General features: G+C 54.1%; 2 protein-coding genes across 2 annotated transcripts; one reads left to right on the top strand and one right to left on the bottom strand.

Annotated features, from left to right (window-relative positions):
- Positions 1 to 42: 42 nt before the first annotated feature.
- Nfkbie (NFKB inhibitor epsilon) lies at positions 43 to 7,593 on the bottom strand. Its single transcript, XM_076860136.1, has 6 exons — positions 7,002 to 7,593; positions 4,574 to 4,676; positions 3,655 to 3,877; positions 2,532 to 2,620; positions 2,136 to 2,375; positions 43 to 1,261 (listed from the first exon to the last, which is right to left on the bottom strand). Exons 1-6 carry the CDS (start codon positions 7,367 to 7,369, stop codon positions 1,196 to 1,198), a joined length of 1,089 nt encoding a protein of 362 aa, XP_076716251.1. The 5' UTR covers positions 7,370 to 7,593; the 3' UTR covers positions 43 to 1,195.
- Positions 7,594 to 12,021: 4,428 nt separating this feature from the next.
- Tmem151b (transmembrane protein 151B) lies at positions 12,022 to 20,483 on the top strand. The gene is made up of 3 exons (XM_076860135.1): positions 12,022 to 12,428; positions 14,887 to 15,327; positions 16,483 to 20,483. The coding sequence occupies exons 1-3, from the start codon at positions 12,309 to 12,311 to the stop codon at positions 17,608 to 17,610; spliced, it is 1,689 nt and encodes a 562-aa protein (XP_076716250.1). The 5' UTR covers positions 12,022 to 12,308; the 3' UTR covers positions 17,611 to 20,483.
- Positions 20,484 to 20,893: the final 410 nt, after the last annotated feature.

The raw sequence follows: 20,893 nt of genomic DNA, 5'->3' as shown, positions 1-20,893 counted from the left end.
CAATGAGATGACTCTTCTCAGAGGCGTCCTTGGAACATCCAAAGAAAGGTCCCTCACCCACTTTACTGTCCTCTTTCCTCCTCGTGTTTCCCTTCACAGCACCCACTGCAATTTGTAATTATATTTGGACATTTATGATTTTAATGTTTATGAGTGAGGCTGTCTCACTATAAGCTCTAAGAGTCAGAGACCATGTTGGTTTATTCCTCCTTTCTTCATGCCAATGTAGGCCTCACTGGTATAACATATGTAAAAAGTTGCAGGTCTCTGGTGCCTAGCCTCCTCTGGCTACTCCAGATGGCAGCCTCCAGGGCCTGTGTCTTCTCATTCCTCTTCCTCTCTCTTCATCCCTCATTTCCACAAAAGGACAAGGGTCTGCACTGGACAGCAACAAGCCTGAGGACTATTAGCTCCTTATCACACTCAGAGGATAATTTCCTTCTCTGCTTTTATCAAAAGGTCACAGAGCAGGTCTGCCTATGCACATGCACAAAACAACTCTAGAAGGGATGACCCCCCCCCCCAACCCCTTAACACTGGGGATTGAACCAGGGGTGCTCTACCAGCTGCATTCCCCACCTTTTTAATTTTTTTCTTTAATTTTGAGACAGGGTCTTGCTAAGTTGCTGAGGCTGGTCTCAAACTGGTGATCCTCCTGCCTCAGTCTCCTGAGGTTTGTACCACTGCACCCAGGTAGGAGGAAAACACTTTTAAAAAGTCTCTGCTACTTTAGTGTTATGTTATTGCAATGTCCCTTTCTCAAAGGCTCAGTTCAGGGCCTTCTGTTAGAAGTTTTTAGACAAGAGTGTTTTGGAATCTTCAATAGTGGTAAGGTGGGACCCCTCAGGGCCCTGCTTCTTCTATTTCAGTCTCTCCTCACTCAGAAGCCTCCACATTTTCCCACTGGTTGGCAGTTTCAAACTGACCCGACAGGTAGAAATGAGAGCCCTGCCATCTCCAAGAGAGGTAAAGAGACTTCACCCAGGATACCTGGGGCTTAGGTGCCTCTCAAGAATCTCCATCCAGTCCACCTGGGAAGCTCTTTCTTCCAGCCTGGCTCTCTCTGACTTGCAATCTCTTTTCTCACTCAGAACCATACTGGCTCCAGGCTCTGGCTTCAGTAGTCCCTAGGACACCAGAAGGGCACACTGGGCCCAGGTTGCAGCAACAGTGGCCCCAGTTTCTTGTCCTGGCTTTAGTCAACACACATCAGCGGCTTCCCAGAGATCTTCAGGTCATCGAAGGGCAAAAGAATAAGGGGCTGAGAAAGAGAATAGAGAGAAGCAAGATCAGTGGCCATGAGAAAAGTCAGTAGTGGAGGAGACCTAGGGAAACTTGTTGGGCCATTCCCTCCTCACCAGAGTTGAAGAACTTGAGGGAATACATCTTTATACTAATGAAGGCCTCCTGACATGGCAGAGCCTTCAGTCTCTAAAATAATGCCAGAATATCCAAGCTAGGAGGGACATTAAAGATGATCCAGCTCTGGGGGATGGGGCTGGGGCTGAGTGGTAGAGCACTCGCCTGGCATGCATGAGGCACTAGCTTCCATCATCAGCACACATACAACTAAAATAAAGGTATTGCGTCCACCTACAACTAAGGATATCTAATTTTAAAAAATAAAAGATGATATAGCTCTGGATCTACTTTTGTTGTGGGGGGGGCACAACATTCTGAACATTTGTTTTATACTTAACATTTAAAAACAGGAAGACTATACAGAAAACCTGGGTTTCACCTCTTGAAAATTTCCAAGACCTAGAAACACGGGGCCTACATTCCTATGCCTAAGCATTTGCTGGAACCAAGGAGAGACCCCGAGGTATGGAGCTCTGCTCTCTCCAGGCCTCACCACTTGCTGGTCATAACCTGGCCAGCTTCACTGATTCACGCTAGTTGTGGAGCCCCTGTAGGGGTATAAGTTGGGGCTCTTGGTCCTGATCAACTAAGGAAACCAGTTTGGAGAGAGATAAAGGTTGGCCCACGGTTGCACGATTGGTTGGTAAGTGGCAGAGTCCTGGTTGTACCCCAAGACTCCTAACTCTCTGGTCCTTCCAACTATTGACAGTCCCTATCTCTGCTATGGGTGTGAGAGGCCCTGAAACCAGAATGGAGAAGTTTATGTCTCGTACATCCTCAGCCAGGTCCTGCGGTGTCTCATCTTCCACATTCAGCAGCAGGGAGTCAGCGCCGGCCTCACACAGAGTGGATGAGATGCCACTGAGGCCCCGTCCAGCTGCCAGATGCAGCGGTGTACACCCATTGAGCATGCGGGCATCTACCTGAGCACCAGCCTGGAGTAGGAACTGTACCAGGCCCCGCTCCTGGGTTTCCACAGCTAGATGCAATGCTGTCTTCCCACTGGTGCCCTCCTGGAAAGGCATAAGGATGTCAGCCAAGGCCCTGAAGTGGCAGTGGGATCTGGGAGGAGAGCAGAGGCACCACTTGCCATGTGGGGTAGGGGAACTTGCAGGGGGAAGGCTGGGTCAGGTGCCATGAGCAGGCAGTGCCCTGATGGGTTACCTCACCTGGGCATCAATGTCAGCTCCATTCTGAAGCAGTAGTTCTATGAGAGGCTGGTTCCTCTGCAGAGTGGCAATGTGAAGACAGGCCAGACCTGGGGTAAGGTGGGTAGGGACACTGATTGGCATTCACCAGCTCTCTTTCACTCTCTTCAGGGACCTCCCTAACCCTCAGCCCCAAGGGACTCCTGCTCACTCAATGCCTTTAATCACAGGACTCTTAAAATGCAACCCCGAAAACCCCCTCAAAAGTCTGAGGGGAAAGGAACTGCAAGTTTCCACCTTTCAGTCATGTTATTGAAACTTTCATGCTTCAGGGGTCAGGCTGCTGAGTGACAGCCTCCAAACATACCCTCCTCCAGGGCACATACCCCTCAAGCCCACACATACTCTAGAACTCTACTTGCCTTCAAGCTCAATCCAGATTTCTCTGAGGAGCCATCTGGGGATCCTCATGCCCCAGACTCTCTCCAGGGGCCACTTCCTTCTGTGTGCCCCGCCTTTCTTTGCTTATCTCCTTTCTGGTCTATAACTCTCCCTCCCCCACTCTCTGCTTATAATAGAGATTCAGATTCAAATATACATCCTTTATCTCCTTCAAGTTTTTGTTCAAATGACCCTGGCCTTTCCTGACTACCCTTTTTAAAAATCACATCAACCTCCCCCCCCACAGCACATTCCAGTTCCCCTCCCTCTGCTCTACTCCACCATAGCACTTACTTCCTTTTAACATACTATATAATTCACTTCTTATATTTATTGTCCATCTCTATCTTTCTCATCTTTGTTTTCAGATGGGAGCTGAGCTCCTGGGGTAGAATCTGGCACACAGAAAGACACTCAATACATTTCTGTTGAGTGAATGAAGGAGTTCATTTAATCTCTATTAAACTATTTTTTTAAGGACAAAACTTAGACTTCTGCTCAACACTCAGTAGGTGTTGGGTCAATTCTGAATCAAATCATTCATCCATCATCTATTCCTTCATCTAGTAAAGATGTACCGAGTGTCCAGGTGCTTAGAGCTGGAGGAACAACAACAGACAAGCTGGGTCTCCCCTTTTCCTAGGAGTGGGGTCCCTGTTTCCTGCCCTCTCCTCTTCCCCAAAGGCTCTGGGGCTACCCAAACCTTGCCAGTTTTGCAGCTGGAGGTCCAGGGAGTGAGATGTTCCTCTGCCTGGCTCTGGCTGCCCCTCTAGCAGGCAGCGGGCACAGGCCAGATGCTGGCGCTGGCATGCCACATGTAGGGCTGTGTCACCATGCCGATCCTGTAGCACCCGGCTGGCCCCCTTCAGCACCAGGGCCTGTACTGCATCCGGCTGGTCCAGATGAACAGCCAGATGGAGTGCTGTCTGCAGGCACAAACAGAGGGTCAGTTGGCTACTGCAGCATGCTCCCACCTCTGGGACCATGCTAGATGCTAAGGTGGGCATAGCAATATCCAGATGCTATCATTTTCTTTGAGAGCAGCTTACAAAGGCCATAGCCCTGGTCTTCTAAGAAAGTACTAGCAAGTCCTTCCCTCTATCACCCTACCACCAAGTTCTTAGGACCCCAGTTCTGGAAGCAGAGTGAGGGAAATGACCCCCTGTTCTTCTCATAGGTCTGCTCAACTCCTAGAGAAAGAACATGTGGGATCAGAGTCCAGTCACTCACCTTCTAGGGAGACCTGTGCTACCCCTGGGGTTAGGCTGCAGGAATTGGCACTAGGCAGTCTCCCCGGGCAAACTCCTTCCTTCCTTAAGTCTTCATTCAGATGTTACCTCCTGCACTAAGCCTTCTCTACCTGTTCCATAAAGACACTGGATCCGACAGTAGCAGGTATGAGTCTTTCTCACACCGTTTGTCATCATGATGTATAATTAGGCGTTTACACGGGTCCTCCAGACCAGACTGTACCCTGTGGGCAGAGGCTGGGTCTTACTCATCTCTGCATCCTCCACTTCAAGCCCAGCATCTGGCATATAGGTCCCAAATGAGCAGCCTAAGAACCCTGGCGTGGCTTCTGGGGATGGCTGCTATGGACACAGACTCCTCCTTCTACCTACCTGGTAAAGGTTGTTCTGAATGTCCAAGACCTCCTGGGGCAGCAAAGCCAGGCAACAGAACAGCACCTCTGGGGCCTCGTGAATCACTGCCAGGTGGACCAGCCTGGGGAGCAGGGGAGTGCCTGGGGTCAGGGCCCAGGCCAGAGAGGGTGTCTGGGGTCTTGGGTTTAGAGGGACTGTGTTACCCTCTAATTAGCAACCTGAAAGGTAGGTGCAGATGAGTTTGGGCCAGGAAGTGAGGGTTGATGTGGAATGGCAGGATTCTGGAGATAGAGGTCCACATTCCCATTGGTGGCCTTGAGGAGGGCCTTGGCTGGGTGGGCACGTAGGCAGGGTGCTGACAGGACAAGGGCCTTCCTGTCCAGCCTGCCCACACCCTGCTCCCCCCTGCCCCCAGGGCCCTTCGAGGCCAGCTGCAGCTCAAAGCCAAACTGAAAGCCACGGGAGTGGTGCAGAGGGGGTTTCCAGGGCCGAGCTCCCCACCTCCCCACAACAGGGAGGACAGGAGGAGGCAGATGTGGGGTTCCCCCCAGTAACTCAGTGTTATGCATTCCAAGGGAGGGAGACAGAAGGTCTTGGAAGACAGGCAGGAGACAGCATTTTGTTCTGCTGCCCTTCCTAAGGGAGTCATGAGGGCCACTCCTCAGATGGCACAAGCCAGACGGGGCCTGATTAGTGGCCCTGTGCACTTCTAAGAGGAGATCTGTGCAATGCAGAAAAGGTCTGTTTGATAAAGGGGACAAGAGTCTTAACCTCGAGGTAAGGGGGAGCATCGGGCAAGGGAAGTTCCAGTCTTGGGGTTTCCCCACATCAGGTGGGGAAAATGAAAGCCGGAGCTGGAGGGTTTAGGCCTGGACAACTGCCTTGCAGCATTAGTGAGGGGCACATCTTGGCTAAAAGGCCCATCTGGGCTGGGCAGGGGGCTGCTCAGGCAGGAGAGGGGGCAGGCTTTGGCTGCAGGCAAGCGGCAGGAGAGGCCCAGGAGAGAGTGACGAGGGAGGGAGGAACCGCTCTGGAAATCCCCTCGGCCAGGGCCTGCTCTCTGGGTCACATTCCTGCAGCCACCTCCCTCTCTCCCTCAGTCTCCCCTCCTCCCACTTCCTCTTCCCACTTCCACACCTCCCACAGCCCAACCACCTCCAAGGGAGGAAAATGCCCACCTTCTCTTGAGGGACCAGCTGGGGAGTCTTGCATCTCTCTCTCTCTCTCTCTCTCTCTCAGACACACACACCACCTGTCTCTAACTAGATATGGTAAAGGCTGAGGCTGAGAGGCCAATGAAAGAGGGAAGTATCAGAAGTCCCTTCACTGGATCAAAGGTCAGCAATAGATTTCTTGCATGAAGCCCCTGAAACCTTGGAGTTCTGGGGTAGTGATCTAGGCACAGAGTACAAAAGCCCTAGGATCTCTCCTCTCCCACTCACTGGGTCCAGAGGATAACTTTGTCAACATCCACCCAAGATTACAACTCCTGCATCTCCAAAAAGCAGGTCAGAACAGGCACCCCCGCCTCCCCTATGCCTATTCATTCCAGCATCTCTGATCTGGGACTCCAACCCTCCTCTCCCATTTCTCACCCCGAAATCCCAGCTGCCAGTGTTTTCTTCTTTTCAAGTCCTCAACTGACCATCCCATCCCACACAATCACTTGTAACTTCAGCTGTCCCCTGGCCCAGTGCCCATCAAACTCCCTCTGGGCCTGGGAGAGGAAGAATAGAATGAGGGGGTAAGACAGAACAGTAGGGAGGATTTGGGGTGCTCAGGAATGAAGGGTGTTGGGGGCTGACTTCAGCCCTCACTTCCCCTTTCTCAGTAGAGGAGGAAGTAAGCTGGGGCAGCCAGTCGCCTGTCTGCCTGGGCACTCTGGCCCCAGCCTAGTCACTCTCTTCTTCTCAGGGCCAGTCCCAACCCTGCACCCTGCCAGCACCCCCATCCCAAGCTTCCTGGCACTGAATGGCAACCTGTAACTAGTGTCTCTTTTTCCTTGAGACAGGGCATTCTGAGGTCAGGAGCTGGGAATCCCAGATATTGAGCAAACACGGATGCCCCCTCCCCCAGCAAGTTAAAAAAAAAAAAAAAAAAAAACTGGACTGGTCAGGGGAATTTTCTCTTCCCAGGGGTGGGTTATTGGTAGATTTCCAAGATACTGGCTGGGGTTCCAGGTGCCTGGGTAAGAAATGTGCTAACTCTAATCATTTCCCAAAAAGAGGGCAAATAAATGATGACAAGTCCTCTGGTCTGGACCTGGCTAGAGTACAAAAGTGGGCTAAGAGTTAAGTAGGGAGTTTGGAAGAGAGTGGGGACTGTCCCTTCCACCGTGGGGGTACCTTGGGGTGTACTCTGGGGGTAGTGGTGGGGTACCTGGACAGTTGCAGCTCCTGGAAAGCCCAGAGTTAGTATTCCATCTCAGCCTAGCCCCCATACTCACGTGTCTCCGTCCTCAGAGATATAAGTGAGTGCTTCGAGCTGCTGAGGGCTCAGCGCCCCCGCGGAGGGCAGTGACGATCCTGGGGCTGGGTCCTCAGCCTCGGGATCCCCCAGCAAGGGCAAGGGCTCGGTGAGCGAGGAGGAGCCATAAGTGGAGTCAGCCCGCTCCCCGTCCCCGTCTTCCTTTTCCCGCGGCTCCTTGGAGGTCCTCGGAGGATGGGTCCAGGGCTGGGGGCTGCAGCTATCCGAGGGCCTGGAGCCTGTGGCCGGGGTGGGCTCCGGTAGGGAACGCAGAGAGCGTAGAGACTCTATGCCGGAGTCACACTGGCTCTCATCCGCCTCGTCCGGCCCCTTCCGCGCCTCCGACATGCCCGCGGCGCCAGCCCGCTGGGGCCGGGTTCGAGCAGGATCGGTCTCCGGGCTACGCCGCGCGGCCTTTCCGGGTTGCGGGTCCGCCAAGTAAAGACAGCGCCGGGCTCTCAGTTGCCTCGGTTCCAGGTTGCGCGGGCGCAAAGAGTGGACGAAAAGCGCGGACGAGGTTAGCAGCGTCGACCCGGTCCACCGCAGCGGTTTACTCTGGGCAGCTGGGCAGTCCAATCGGGTCCTCCCTCTCGCCCCGCCCACTCGGGCCAAAGAAGTGGCCGCACTGGGATGGCCCCTCCCCGGGCCCCGCCCCCGACGGCGCTTCCGGGCAAAGGCCCCGCCCCTCCGGAATCCCCCTTGCCGCCTCTGTGCGTAAGTTCAGAGTCCATGGTTACCCGCCCTGACTCACTTCTTCGTTGATTAATTTGCCTGTTCATCATTCATTCGTTCATTCGTTCATTCTCTCACTCTTTCCCCCTTCCTCCTTTATTCCATTCATTAATTCCATGCAGTCATTCTTTTCTTCCTTCTGTTTCTTTGTTTTGAAGGAATATTAATTTTCTGCACAAGCTGGGAGTCTTGTGGGGAAAGCACATAGGTGGTGGGCTGGGAAGCACTGCTTCCTATCTTAGCCTATTTCTATTTTTCTTGCTTTTTCATCTTTCCAAGTTCAGGAGTATAGGTAGAAAAGGGATCCATTATTATTAGAGAAAAAATTCTTCCCTGTAGTCCCACATAGAGAGTCATTTCTCCAGATCACATAGAATTGGGCAGGAGAATATGTTTTTATTAAATGCGGTTTCTCAGGCAGACTTGTTTAACAGGCAGAGTGCTCATGGGTTTCTTCTTCCTCACAGGGTGAGCACTGACCTTGAGTGGTTACAGTATCTGGCCATCCCAAATGGTCAGGGAAATTTAGTTCCTTAAGGTAGGGCCAGGGTGGAGAGGCCCCAGACACACTGCTGAGGCCCCTTCCATTTCCTCAGTCTCAGCTCCCAAACATATTTTCTTCCCAGTTCCTGCTTTCCTTGGGCCCACAGAGGCCATGGGAGAACATCTCCCAGGTGAGTTCCATGCCACCGGTCATAGTTTGCTCCTTTCACGCTACTTCCTGGGACTCCAAGGGCCACTGACCTTGGGTTAGCAATGGTCTCAGAGGATCATCCCGAAGGTAACAGCTTTTTTTTTTTTTTTTCATCTCTAGCATGGGAGGAAGGAATCTGGGGTGAGGTGGCTCCTAGCAGCTCTCCCCACTTCTCCCCAGTCTCATTTTATGTATCCATCCATTCACTCATTTGACATTATGTGTAGAGCTTCTGCTATATGCCTGACATTGTTATCTCTTCTGGGATCAAAACCAACCATCACAGTAATAACCAACAATTCCCCTGCCCCCACCAAGAAAATCCCAAGGTCCCAGCTTTCAAAAAAACTTCCTGGCAATTGCAACTCAAGGTGGTTGTGTTAAGACAGGACACAGAACAGTGTTGGGGGGCATACGGTGGGCCAGTTATTCAGTGGGGTGAGATGAGGGAGCATTTCTTTTGAGCTGAAAATGGGAAGGGAAAAGGGTAGATAGGGAAAGAGAAGGGCCTGCTCTTATCCACTGTTCTCCATCCACGTGGAGGACTAAAATGGGGAGGATGTCTTGAGCATGAGGCAGAGAGGAGTCATGAGGGAAAAGCCCAAGGAAACTGAGGCATCTCCTTCCCTCGGGGATGCTGGGGTGTAGCTCAGTGGCAGAGTGCTTGCCCAACAGGTGAACAACCCTGAAAACAAACAAGACATTACCAAAACCCCCAACCCCTCTCCTTCCCTTGGGTCAGTGTGATTTCAGATATTCTTAATCTCCTCCCCTGCATGCTTCTCTCCCATCCTCAAAGTCTAGAGCAAAAGTATAAACTCCAGACCTAGAACAGACAGGTTCAAAATCCGGTACTATTACCCCCATTTTAATGTTGGGAAGCTGAGGGCCAGATGGGTGAGTTGAATTGCCCAAGTTTCAGTGGTCAGGAAGTGCAATGCTGGGTTATTCTGACTTAACTCAAACCTTGAAATTCATTTCAATGAAACTGTCTTCCTTTGTCAAGATCTAAGCCATGCATGGATGGCATCTGAGCCCTGTTCAGGGATACAGAATTCAAGAGAGTTCAGTGACCACCCTTCTAATTGACACAGAGGCCAAATTTAAAGAAAAACCCATCCCAACCCAGCTAGATGTCTGGCCCTGAGCCATAAGAGGTGTGTATCAGCCCCTTTCATGGCCACATGAGGTCAGCATTGAGTCACCTACTGCCACCAGCACTAGAACCTGCACTCTGACAGGAAGCCCTCCTGTCATTCCAAGAATGGGGAAAGGGACCATGGCAGTGTTATTTGGAAAGATGCCCTAGGAACTTTGACTCAGGTTATAGCGTGTTCACGGCCCTGACTTTGCTCCTCAGTAACAGTCTTGTCCGAGGCTAGGCCCTTGAAGTCATTCTCTCCCTCTGCTGAGTTCTCTGGTTCCCTTTGTCCTGCCTTCACTCCCCATCTCTGCCCACCCTAACCAGGCTCATCTTGGGAAACAGTTCTAGTTTCCATGGTGACCAGCTGGTCAGCTGGCTCATCCCACCATCCCCCCTCACTACCCTTTTCCTGGAGCTTCAAGGGAAGGGTAGTGTGTGTGAATGGAGAAGGCAAGGTGGTATTTTGTGTCTTGGGAGCTGTGGCATTGGCCCAAAGGAGTTGGATTATCTTTCCTCCAAAGGCCCCTGGATGGGAGGTGGAAAGGCAGTGGGGTAGATGTCAGAAGGAAGATTATAAACACCTACATGGGGAAGTAAAGAATCCTGCAGGTTAGAAAGGCTGCGTTAGGACCTTGGCCCTTTGTCTGCATGGAGGACTGGAGTCCTGATTTCAGTCTGAATGGGCTGAAATCACCCAAAAAGCATGGTGCAAGAAATTGGAATAGCCACCAAGAGATTCTGTCCTCTGCCACAGGAGTGAAGAGAGGCCCCACCTCTTCAGTACCACACCCTTCTCTACTTGGGTAGGGAGAATGCACTCACCAACCTGGAAAGGATCATTCAGGTTGGATGGTTCTGAAGTGATGGAACCTCACCTTGCCTGAAAAGGGAAAACGGAGGCAAGAGCAGGTGGAGGAAGTGGTTCTTCTGTCCCAGATGAGGTGCAGGAATAGCCCCTGCACATAGATTTGCTTGTATCCTACACCCAGAGTCAGATATCCAGGCTTTGCTATGAATTACTTTTTTTTTTTTTTTTGTATTGAGGATTGACCCAGAGGTGCTTTATCATTAGCTACATTCCAGCCCTTTTCAGTTTTTAGTTTGAGATGGTCTCACTAAATTGTTGAGGCTGACCTTGAACTTGTGGCCTCCTGCCTCAGTCTCCCAAGTAGGCGAGATTACAAGCATGTGCCATTGTGCCTGGCTCCCCCTGAATTTTTGAACAGGAAAGATCTGAATTCTAGGACTAGCTAGCTCTGTGAGTGTTAGCAGATGATGGATTAGTCACTTGCTCTCCTTCTGCCTTGGTTCCTTGAGGATAAATAAGAATAGTTACTGGGTGTCAAGGACCCTAATGACACAAAGTAGGATCCCCCAGTGACTGCAAATGAACAAATTGATCATGCATGCCTTTATTACATCCTATCATAATGATTGGTTTCCATGTCCTTTAGTCCCTGTAAACTTCCTGGAGGGTAGGAAATTGTGTTTCATTTTATACAGGGCACACATTGGCTGCCCAATACTTGTTTATTGAATGGATGCATCCATCCAGGAATGCATGAATGAATGAATGAATGAATGTCAGTTCCCTTCCTTACTGTCCTACCCAGTGTAGGGGAAAGCAATGTGAGATGAACAGCATGGGGTGGGGGCAGGCTGGCTGCAGTCACTCAGCCTGGTTTGTGGTCTGTGATTCTGCCTCCTACACCCACAGACCAGAAGCCTTAGAGATTATCTAGTCAACATTCTCACTGCACTGATGAAAAAATAAAGGCTGAGAGAGGGAAAGGCACTTGCCCAAGGTCAGACAACTCACTAATGGCAGAGCCAAGATTAACAATTAGAACTCAAGTTTCCTTGACCTCCAGCCTAGGGCATTGTACATACTTCATTGCTTTTCTGGGGCTGTTCTTCTAAGGGAGGAAGAAGGTTCAGTGAAGGCCGGTTCCAATGTCCTCTCCTCTGTCCTCTGTTAGTCCTTTTCTTACAACGAGCTTCATTCTCTCCCCTTTTACCCTATTCCATCATCTGAAGTTTGGCTCTTGCCTTAACCCTTTAGGATGCAACTAATAAGGATCTTCCTTATGATACCAAGACTCATTTTCCTTTCCCAGCTCCTTAGACCCAGGAACTTGCGGGAGCCGGCTCGGGCGGGGTGTTGGTTGACCCTCGGGCGCCCCCTCCACGGAGGACAGGAGAGGAGTTGCGGCATAGATCTTCCCAGGATGGGCGGGCGGGCAGGAGGGAGGTGTGGAGAGCAGGGCTGGGACCGGGGAAGGGGTGCGCGGAGCCCCTGTTGCTTCTCCCCTTTACCGGGTGGTTATTAGGAAGGCTTGAGGAAGGCGGAGTTTGGGGGGCCGAGGGCGGGGCTGGGCTGCGCTGGGAGGAAGAGGGGGGGCGCGCTGGCTCCAGCTCCGTTCAGACAAAAGGCGGCGGCGGGAGCGGGCGGGAGGCGGAGCGGCGCCGCGAGGGCCTCAAGGTGACACCCGCCCCCGGCCCCGGCCCCCCCAGCCCGGCCCCTCTAGCCTGCCCCCCAACCCCGGCCCCCATCCCCTTACCCCCGGTGCCCTTTCCAGGCCCCCTCCCCCCGTCGGGGGGTGGGGAGCAGTGAGGGCCCCGCCCCCTCCCGCCCCTTCCCCAGGACCAGCGCAGGATGCCCCCAGCCCCTGGCAGCCCCCCGGGAGGTCTTGAGCTCGACGCGCCCCCTCTACGCCATGTCCCCCCCTGGCTCGGCCGCGGGAGAGAGCGCCGGCGGCGGCGGCGGCGGCGGTGGCGGCTCGGGGGTCCCGGAGGAGCCCATGGCAGCGGCGGACGAGGGCCCGGCCCGAGAGGAGGTGAGAGCCAGCGGCCCCTTCCCTGGGCGCTGCCGCGGCCTGGTCCCCATCCCCCCCGCCGTGCGCGGCCCCCGCGGTTCCGCCGCAGCGCGGCCGGCGCCCCGCACCCCGAGCCGGCCGCCACAGCCGCAGTCCGGCGCCTCCGCCCCCACCTGGCGGCCGGAGCTGTCCGTGGTGGCGAGGAGGGGGCCGCACCGGGGGCGGGGCCAGGGGGGGTCCCGGGCAGTGGGAGGGGCCTGGGGCGGGGCCTCGCGGACCCCGGGGCTGGAGCCGGGGACTAGGCTATCCCAGGGTCGGGTGAGCATGGTGGTGGGATCCTATCTTACAGAGGGGATGCTCTCTTGATGGCCATGAAGGGGGACTTTATAGGGGCTTCAGAGTCAGGAAGGCACCTTGGGGAAATGGTGAGGTTACCTAAGCTAGCACCCTGCGAAGTTCAGATGTGTACCGAAGCTGTACCTCCTGGGGTCACAGGGGTGTGAATGTGTATGTGGGGAGCACCCCATCTCCCAACCCTTTGCTTCTTTACCTAGGGGTCCCTAAGCTCAAGAATCCTTCAGAGTCTTGGTACTAAGCATATCCCTAGTTGAGGGCTGTAGGGTAGTCTTCTGAAACTGGAGACAAAGAAACTGAGGAAATTACCAGAAGCAGCCCCCGCCCCACCACCACGGTGGGCCTCTCATGCACACTTATGCACATACATGCACACTGCACTAGACCAGGAGCTCAGCAAGAGGAACAGAACTATAGGTAGAGCTCCTTCTGGTTGTGCCCATACTGGGACAAGCACATAGCCAGGTTGGCACAAAGGTGCAGGTATGCATACACCTCCCAGAGACAAGGCTTCCAAAAGGCACACATAGGTATGTGCTCTTATAGGTACCTGCTGTATGCTATTTCCTATTCCATCTACCTATCCATACTAAGTCCAGGGCCTGCTGCTTGTTACTATGCTCTTTCTTTCCACCCCTTTTTTCCTTTTCCTGGCTGGCCTCCAAGTTAGGCCTGCAGAACTGAAGGGACAAGTCAGGATTCCAGCAAGAGGTCATATATTACGTGACTGCTGAGTGCCAGCACCATGGTAGGCATCCAGGATGCAAAGAATTAGGCATGGGCCCTGCCCTCAGGGGTGCTCAGTCTAGAGGAGGCTCAGACATGTAAACAACTCACTGGGCCAACCATGGGACAGAATGTGCCAAATGCTTTAAGGGAGCACTAAAAACTGTTTTCTGTGACAAATGGCTGGGTTTCAAATGTCTTTCTTCCTACTCCTGCCCCATATCCCCTGTTCCCATCCTCTCCCTAGCCACATGACTCTGCCTTTAAAAAAAATTTTTTTTTTTTTTTAGTTGTGGATGGACACAATACCTTTATTTTATTTGTTTATTTTCATGTGGTGCTAGGGATCGAACCCAGTGCCTCATGCATGCTAGGCAAGTGCTCTACCACTGAGCCATAACTCTGGCCCCAACTCTGCCTTTTTGAATACCTCCCTTTGGACTGCCTTTTGCTTAGGGACCCCATCCCCTCCTTCTCACCCTAGAACAGAGGGAAACAATAATAGGGTGTAGCAGGAAGACTCATTGGAGGAATCCAGAAGGGGGCCTGGGCTTTCTTCTGGATCCTCCTCCAAAGAAGTATTAGACTGATTGCCATGAGAGTTAAGGAGTTGGATTGGTTAAAGGGGAGTGGCTCCTCTAGAACCTAGACTGAAAATATCTGCAAGAAGTAAGGGCCCAGCCAGGTGCAGTGGCACACGCCTGTAATCCCAGTGACTCGGGAGGCTGAGGCAGGAAGATTGAGAGTTCAAAACCAGCTTCAGCAAAAATGAGGTGCTAAGCAACCCATTGAGACCCTGTCTCTAAATAAAATACAAAATAGGGCTGGGGATATGGCTCAGTGGTCGAGTGCCCCTGAGTTCAATCCCCAACACCCCCAAAAAGTCAGGGCCCCCACCTGATAAGTAGGTGGTGAGTGGGTCCCTCCCCCCTTTCCTGGAACACCTGGAAGGGGTCTAGGCTGGTGTCCTACCTTTGCTGATGCCTATCTGTCTGTCCTCCCTTCTTCCCCATCCACACCTCCTCCTGTTTCATTACCATCTTTGTGTCTGTCTTTGCACTCTCTCTCTCTGGGTGCCATCCTATCCATCTGTGTCTTTGCTTCCTGGGCCGCCATTTCCGGTTCTGATCCCTCTCTGCCTCTTGGGGTGTCTCTCCGCACTTTCCTGTATTGGCATTCTGGTCCCTTTTACTGTCCTTGTGGCTCTCTCTGGATCACTTCTGCGTTTATCTCTGGTCTGTGGGTTCCCATCTTGGTCTTATGTTTTCTTTCTACACCCCTGTCTGTGTCTCTGATGCTGGTCTCTTCCCCTCCATTCCTACATCCATCTCTTTGCTGGGTCCTACCACTCTGTCTGACTTCCCACTCATCTTGACCCCCTCCCTGCCCATCTGAGCAGCAGCGTCCCATCCAGCCCTCTTTCACAAAGTCCCTCTGCCGTGAGTCCCACTGGAAGTGCCTCCTGCTCTCGCTGCTCATGTACGGCTGCCTGGGGGCAGTGGCCTGGTGCCATGTCACCACAGTGACCCGCCTCACCTTCAGCAGCGCCTACCAGGGCAACAGCCTCATGTACCATGACAGCCCCTGCTCCAACGGCTATGTCTACATCCCCCTGGCCTTCCTGCTCATGTTGTATGCCGTCTACCTGGTGGAGTGTTGGCACTGCCAAGCTCGCCATGAGCTGCAGCACCGTGTTGATGTGAGCAGCGTGCGGGAGCGTGTGGGCCGCATGCAGCAGGCCACACCCTGCATCTGGTGGAAGGCCATCAGCTATCACTATGTCCGCCGAACCCGTCAGGTCACCAGATACCGCAACGGAGATGCCTACACTACCACCCAGGTGAGAGGCTAGAGGGGAGAGCAGGCCATTCAAGATGGGAGAGGGTGCTCAGACTTGCACCTGTGTGTGAAAGAGCACAAGGCAGCTGTGAGCTCAAATGGGCGCTGCAATAAGAGGGTGGTAAGAATAACTTAATAATAGCAAACACAGAAAGAGCCAGGCTCTGAGTACTTTACAAATATTAAAGCATTTATTTAACACTCAGAGCAAGTCTATGAGGAAGGTATGTCCCCATCTTACAGATGAGGAGGCCAAGACCCCACGAGGTTAAATAACTTGTTCAAGGTCACTTAGCTAGCATGTGGACAAGATGGGAGTCAGCCCCAAGCTGTCTGTTCCAAGGTTTATACTATTCAGTGCTTATTGGCTACAGATGACTTCACAGGTCCAGTCTCACAGCATGTGCTCACCTGTTCAGTGAGGTGACTGCCACTGAGTTCTCTTTCACAGGTAAGGAGACCTAAGCTTAGAAACTGGCCCAAGTTTTGCAACTCCAGAGTGATAGACTCAAAACCAGGTGCTTGGATCCCTGGTTCAAGGCTCCCAGAGGATGGTGTGGGGGAATTTATGGAGAGTCCACAAAACAATCAGCACTTTGAGAATTAGACCTTTTGAGGTCCTGGAGGAGTCCGTGGTGCTGGTGACCTCTGTTTCAGAATTGGGATGAGTAGACACAAGCCTGGGACCTATGAGAGGAAAGAAGGAGGTTGAATGATAAGTAAGGCCAGAATGGGGAGCCTAGTGACAGAGGGGTTCTTCTGGGGCTCCTTTGGATACCCATTTGGAAACACATGTAAAAATGAAGACGGGGAGGCAGCTTGTAGTGGTGAGGAGCAGCGCAGGACAAAGCAGGCAGTGAGAAAAGGATCAGACAAACTAGGAATGAAGAGGAAGCAGAGCTTCAGGGAGGGTTGACTGTAGTCCAATCTCATCTCTTAACTCACTGATTAAGCAAAGAGCTCAGTGTTTCCATAGCCAAGAGGGTAAGATCTCCCTACTCCAGCCGCTGCTTAAAACGGGACAGGCTTAGGGATGGACCAGGCAACACGAACAGCAATGGGACAAACGGTTGGTCGGGAGGGCCAGCATGAGCAGATAGAGGAGGGCACCGTGGCACCGGCTCTTGGGGACTCCAGCCGCCTCCCCGTGCTGCAGGTCTACCACGAGCGTGTCAACACGCATGTAGCAGAGGCCGAGTTCGACTATGCGCGCTGTGGCGTCCGAGACGTGTCCAAGGCGCTGGTGGGGCTGGAGGGCGCGCCCGCCACCAGGCTGCGCTTCACCAAGTGCTTCAGCTTTGCCAGCGTGGAGGCTGAGAACGCGTACCTGTGCCAGCGCGCGCGCTTCTTTGCGGAGAACGAGGGCCTGGACGACTATATGGAGGCGCGCGAGGGCATGCACCTCAAGAACGTGGACTTTCGAGAGTTCATGGTGGCCTTCCCGGACCCAACCAGGCCGCCCTGGTACGCCTGCTCGTCGGCCTTCTGGGCTGCGGCGCTACTCACACTGTCGTGGCCCCTTCGCGTGCTGGCTGAGTACCGCACGGCCTACGCGCACTACCACGTGGAGAAGCTCTTCGGTCTGGAGGGCCCGGGCTCGGCTAGCAGCGCGGGCGGCGGTCTCAGCCCCAGCGACGAGCTCCTGCCCCCGCTTACCCACCGCCTGCCGCGCGTCAACACGGTGGACAGCACGGAGCTTGAATGGCACATTCGCTCCAACCAGCAGCTAGTGCCCAGCTACTCCGAGGCGGTGCTCATGGACCTGGCGGGGCTGGGCGCGCGCTGCAGCGGGGCGGCGGACGGTGGCTTCGCGCCCACCTGCCGCTATGGCGGGGTGGGCGGCCCGGGCGCGGCGGGAGTTGCCCCATACCGGCGCAGCTGCGAGCACTGCCAGCGCGCGGTCAGCAGCTCGTCCATCTTCTCACGCAGCGCGCTGAGCATATGCGCCAGCCCGCGGGCGGGCCCTGGGCCCGGCGGAGGCGCGGGCTGCGGGGGCAGTCGCTTCTCGCTCGGCCGTCTCTACGGTTCCCGACGCAGCTGTCTGTGGCGCAGCCGGAGCGGGAGTGTCAACGAAGCGAGCTGCCCCACGGAGCAGACACGGCTGTCGAGCCAGGCCAGCATGGGGGACGACGAAGACGACGACGAGGAGGAGGCCGGCCCGCCGCCGCCCTATCACGACGCCCTCTATTTTCCAGTCCTCATCGTCCACAGGCAGGAGGGGTGTCTGGGCCACAGCCACCGGCCGCTGCACCGCCACGGCTCCTGCGTGGAGACCTCACTGTGACCTCCAGCCCTGGAGAGGCCCACGATGTCCTCCCTCCTGCCCCTTGCCGCCTGGGCTCCCTGCGTGTAGCAGGGGGAGACACGATGACTGAGGCTGGGAGGGTTACAGCGGGAAGCCGGTAAGCAGAGAGCGCCCAGACGGTCCCAGGTGGGACTGAGACCCCCGCCTTCCCTGTACATAAAGACAGAAGGGTGGGAGGGGGTCAGCACCTCTCCTAAAATCCCACCCACCTGGGCAGAGTCGCTCTTCCAGCCCCACTCAAGTTCCTAAGGAGATGCCTCCTCCTCCTACACGCACATTCGAGGTTTCCCGTCCAGCCTGTCAACGGGTCTCCTGACTGTTATTTGGCAACTGTGCTGTTGGGCCTCCTCTCAAGGGAGCAGCCCTGGCAGTGCAGCTGGGAGGTGTAGAGGCTGCGGGGAAGGGCAGTTGGGGCTTTCCTTCTTCCGTTTCATGGCCCCACCGAGGCCTCTATTGAGGGGGCGGTGGTTTGGTGAACCCGAGGGCTGGCTTCCAACCAGCTAATGAATTCAGCGGGTCTGAGGCCAGGGCCAGGTGGCAGCCCCAATACTCCATCTCCACGTAGTGGAAATGTTGCTGTCCTTTACTTGGCGCTGGCCCCAAAGCTTGGGGTTTCCTTTCTGCCACTCCCTCCGCTGTTGTTTATCTCACTGAGCCCCAGGAGCCAGATCCTGGAGGGACTGTGCTCACCACACCTACGTCACTCATCACTGGCTCTGAAGAGCTGTTGCCAGGGTGCAGGGGGAGGGGAGGGGAGCCAGAGAGGGCAGAGCGCCTCAGTCCTCTCTGGAAACTCCCGCAGCCTCCCAGCAGCAACCTCCTCACCTGGGTTCTGGGCGGGTGCTCCCTTTAGAGAGAGAGACTCAGGTGCCACCCTGGCAATACTCATTAGAGCTGGCCAGGGTGAGTGACTAAGTGGAGGGACCACGAGATACTTGTGTGTCAAGCAGAAGACTTAAAGAGCAGAGGGCAGCGGAGGGTACAGTGAAAGGACCTCTAAAGATAGGGGTGCCTGGGTGGCAGCCCTTTCCTCCCTCAGAACCATGTGGAGGAGTGGAATGTGCTTGCCCCTTTTACACGCCTCTCTGAGGCTGAGGATGGTGTCATAAGTCCCAGCTGGAGAAATATTCAATTCCAGTGGCAGGGTCAGAGGCAGGAATTCTCTGAATCTTGCCTGACCACTCCATCTTCCTCTATCCCACAAGCTGAAGCCCTGCTGTGTGTTCCAGGGTCTTCGGAAGGGCATCCTGCCACCGCCCTAAGGCGCTGGCCTCCCATCCTGTTCCCCTAAAGCTCTGACACCAACTTCTCTCCCCCTGTGCTGTTCCACTCCAGTGTGTGTCAGTGTGCATGTCTTGTACAACCCATGCCCTCCCAACTGCCCTGGCTAAGGTTTTCCCAGCAGATTTAGCGTCCCAGGGTTGAGCTCACTTTTCAGCCTAGATGGGATTCCCTGGGGCCACCCAGGCATGGCCCACCCCTGCTGCTTCTTGCTTTGCCTCAGCCATCAGATCTCCACCTCCAGCCTCTCCCATATTCCTCCAGCCCAGCCAGGCCTGCCCTATAGAGGGGTGTGGCCTCCACCTATGCAACATCACCCTGGCTCCCCTTCCCTCCTTCCCAGGAGGAAATGGGGGTGGAGGGAATGGACAAATTGTGGAGACACCATAGCCCATGGCTCATCAAGGAGTTGAACTTTCCAATCACATAGAGATAGCTGAGTGAGGAGGGAGGGGACGTCAGAGAGGGAGAGGTTTGGGCAGAAGGGAACAGCTGCCCACTGAGTTTTCCTGGGCATCAGTGTTCACCTGCCTGCCAGTATGAAACCTGCCTGGACCCTGAGTCTGTGCTTCTTGGGGATCTGGAAGCAGGAACACCCTCTTTTCCTCTGAATGGACATCTGTGAGGTACAGGTGGTGAGTTGTGGCCTCAGGCCCCAGTTCTTGGCCTGGCACATGGATGTCCTGTCCTCATATGGGGTCATCCTGGCCACCTTGTGGCTCCAAGGCTGGAGGTACTTGGCTCTTCCCTCAGGCCCAGTCCTGAGACCACAGCCTGGCCTCAGAAGATGGGAAGAGGAGCCCTGTTATACTTTTCCCCTGAATGGACCATTTCTGCCTAGGTCTTCTCACACAGACTCAGCTCCCACACATGCACAGACTTAGAGAGAAACCAATTCTTTGGTCTATTTTCTTGGTGACTTTATTGATTGCCAGGGAAAACGAAAACCAGAAAATTAATTAATCTCTAAAATTAAACTTTACACTGAATGTTCTTGTTTCTCTAATTAGAACCTCTGCTAGCAGCTGTGGCTACACACACACCTATCCTCACACCTACACGTTTGCACTCCGGAACTGTCAGAGGGTGTCAGGCATGGAAGGACTTTAGGTGGCCCAGACAGGCACATGCTGCAGTCACTCCCAAGCCCCCTTTGGTGCTCTGCTCAGCGCCTGTTTGTTAGAAGTCTCTAGAAGGCAGGCACTCCTGGATTGTGGTTGTAGCCCATGGCCCGCCCTATGGGGACATGGATTTGGAGGCTCTGGGCCACTCAGCCCAAAGAGAATGGAGGATGAAGCTCAGCCTGAATCCATCAGTCAGGTCCTCTTGTGGCCCCATGGGCTGATGTGATTCCTGTGGGTTTGGTCCCAGGTTGGGCAGCCACAGTGCTGGGGATTCATGGAGAGCACCTGGAAGGCTCCATGGTCCTGGGGACAAGGGCTTGTGGGGTGGGCTGGGCCTGGCTGGGGAGAAGACAGGTCTCTGTCAATTGGGTGCATCACACTGTGGCCTTTCTGTTGTGGATATCCAAGCGCAAAGATTGTACAAATCAAACTGGTGGATAATAAAGTTGCGGATGACTCACTGACCTCTCTTTCCCAGTGTGCGCTCCTTCCCTATCTCCTTTCTCCTGCAAGAAGCTCCCTGGGGTGGATGGCAGGAGTAATACCACACTTCCCCAGCAGTCATTCTCTACGATTGCCTCCTCAGGGGAGGTCTGAGCTCCTGTCACCCACCATTGTCCCCTTCTCAAGTTGAGAGTTGGGGATTAGGGGATAGTGTGACCTATAGAACCTGACCTTATAGAATCAGGCAACAGGAAGGTGGCAGAAAGAGCCAGGCACGATTCTGCTGTAGCCAGAGGGGAGAGAGAGAGGAAGAGGGAAAAGGAGAGAGAGAGGAAGAGGGAGAGAATGTGTGTATGTACTTGAAGTTTACGGGTCTGCACAGTAGAGAGGAATATGGGAGTGGTGAGCCAGGG

The sequence above is a fragment of the Callospermophilus lateralis genome, chromosome 6 (assembly GCF_048772815.1).
Source record: "Callospermophilus lateralis isolate mCalLat2 chromosome 6, mCalLat2.hap1, whole genome shotgun sequence".
Classification (NCBI taxonomy): domain Eukaryota; kingdom Metazoa; phylum Chordata; class Mammalia; order Rodentia; family Sciuridae; genus Callospermophilus; species Callospermophilus lateralis.
This window is presented reverse-complemented; position numbering and strand designations above follow the sequence as displayed.

Bases quoted from the DNA above. Each gene is read 5' to 3' on its own strand.
- Nfkbie (XM_076860136.1), bottom strand. From the start codon at position 7,369: ATGTCGGAGGCGCGGAAGGGGCCGGACGAGGCGGATGAGAGCCAGTGT. The intron at 3,878-4,573 runs GTAGGTAGAAGG...TTGTGCCTGCAG, and splicing joins TTCAGAACAACCTTTACCAG to ACAGCACTCCATCTGGCTGT. The intron at 2,376-2,531 runs GTGAGGTAACCC...ATGCCTTTCCAG, and splicing joins GAGCTGACATTGATGCCCAG to GAGGGCACCAGTGGGAAGAC.
- Tmem151b (XM_076860135.1), top strand. From the start codon at position 12,309: ATGTCCCCCCCTGGCTCGGCCGCGGGAGAGAGCGCCGGCGGCGGCGGC. The intron at 12,429-14,886 runs GTGAGAGCCAGC...CCATCTGAGCAG, and splicing joins AGGGCCCGGCCCGAGAGGAG to CAGCGTCCCATCCAGCCCTC. The intron at 15,328-16,482 runs GTGAGAGGCTAG...CCCGTGCTGCAG, and splicing joins ATGCCTACACTACCACCCAG to GTCTACCACGAGCGTGTCAA.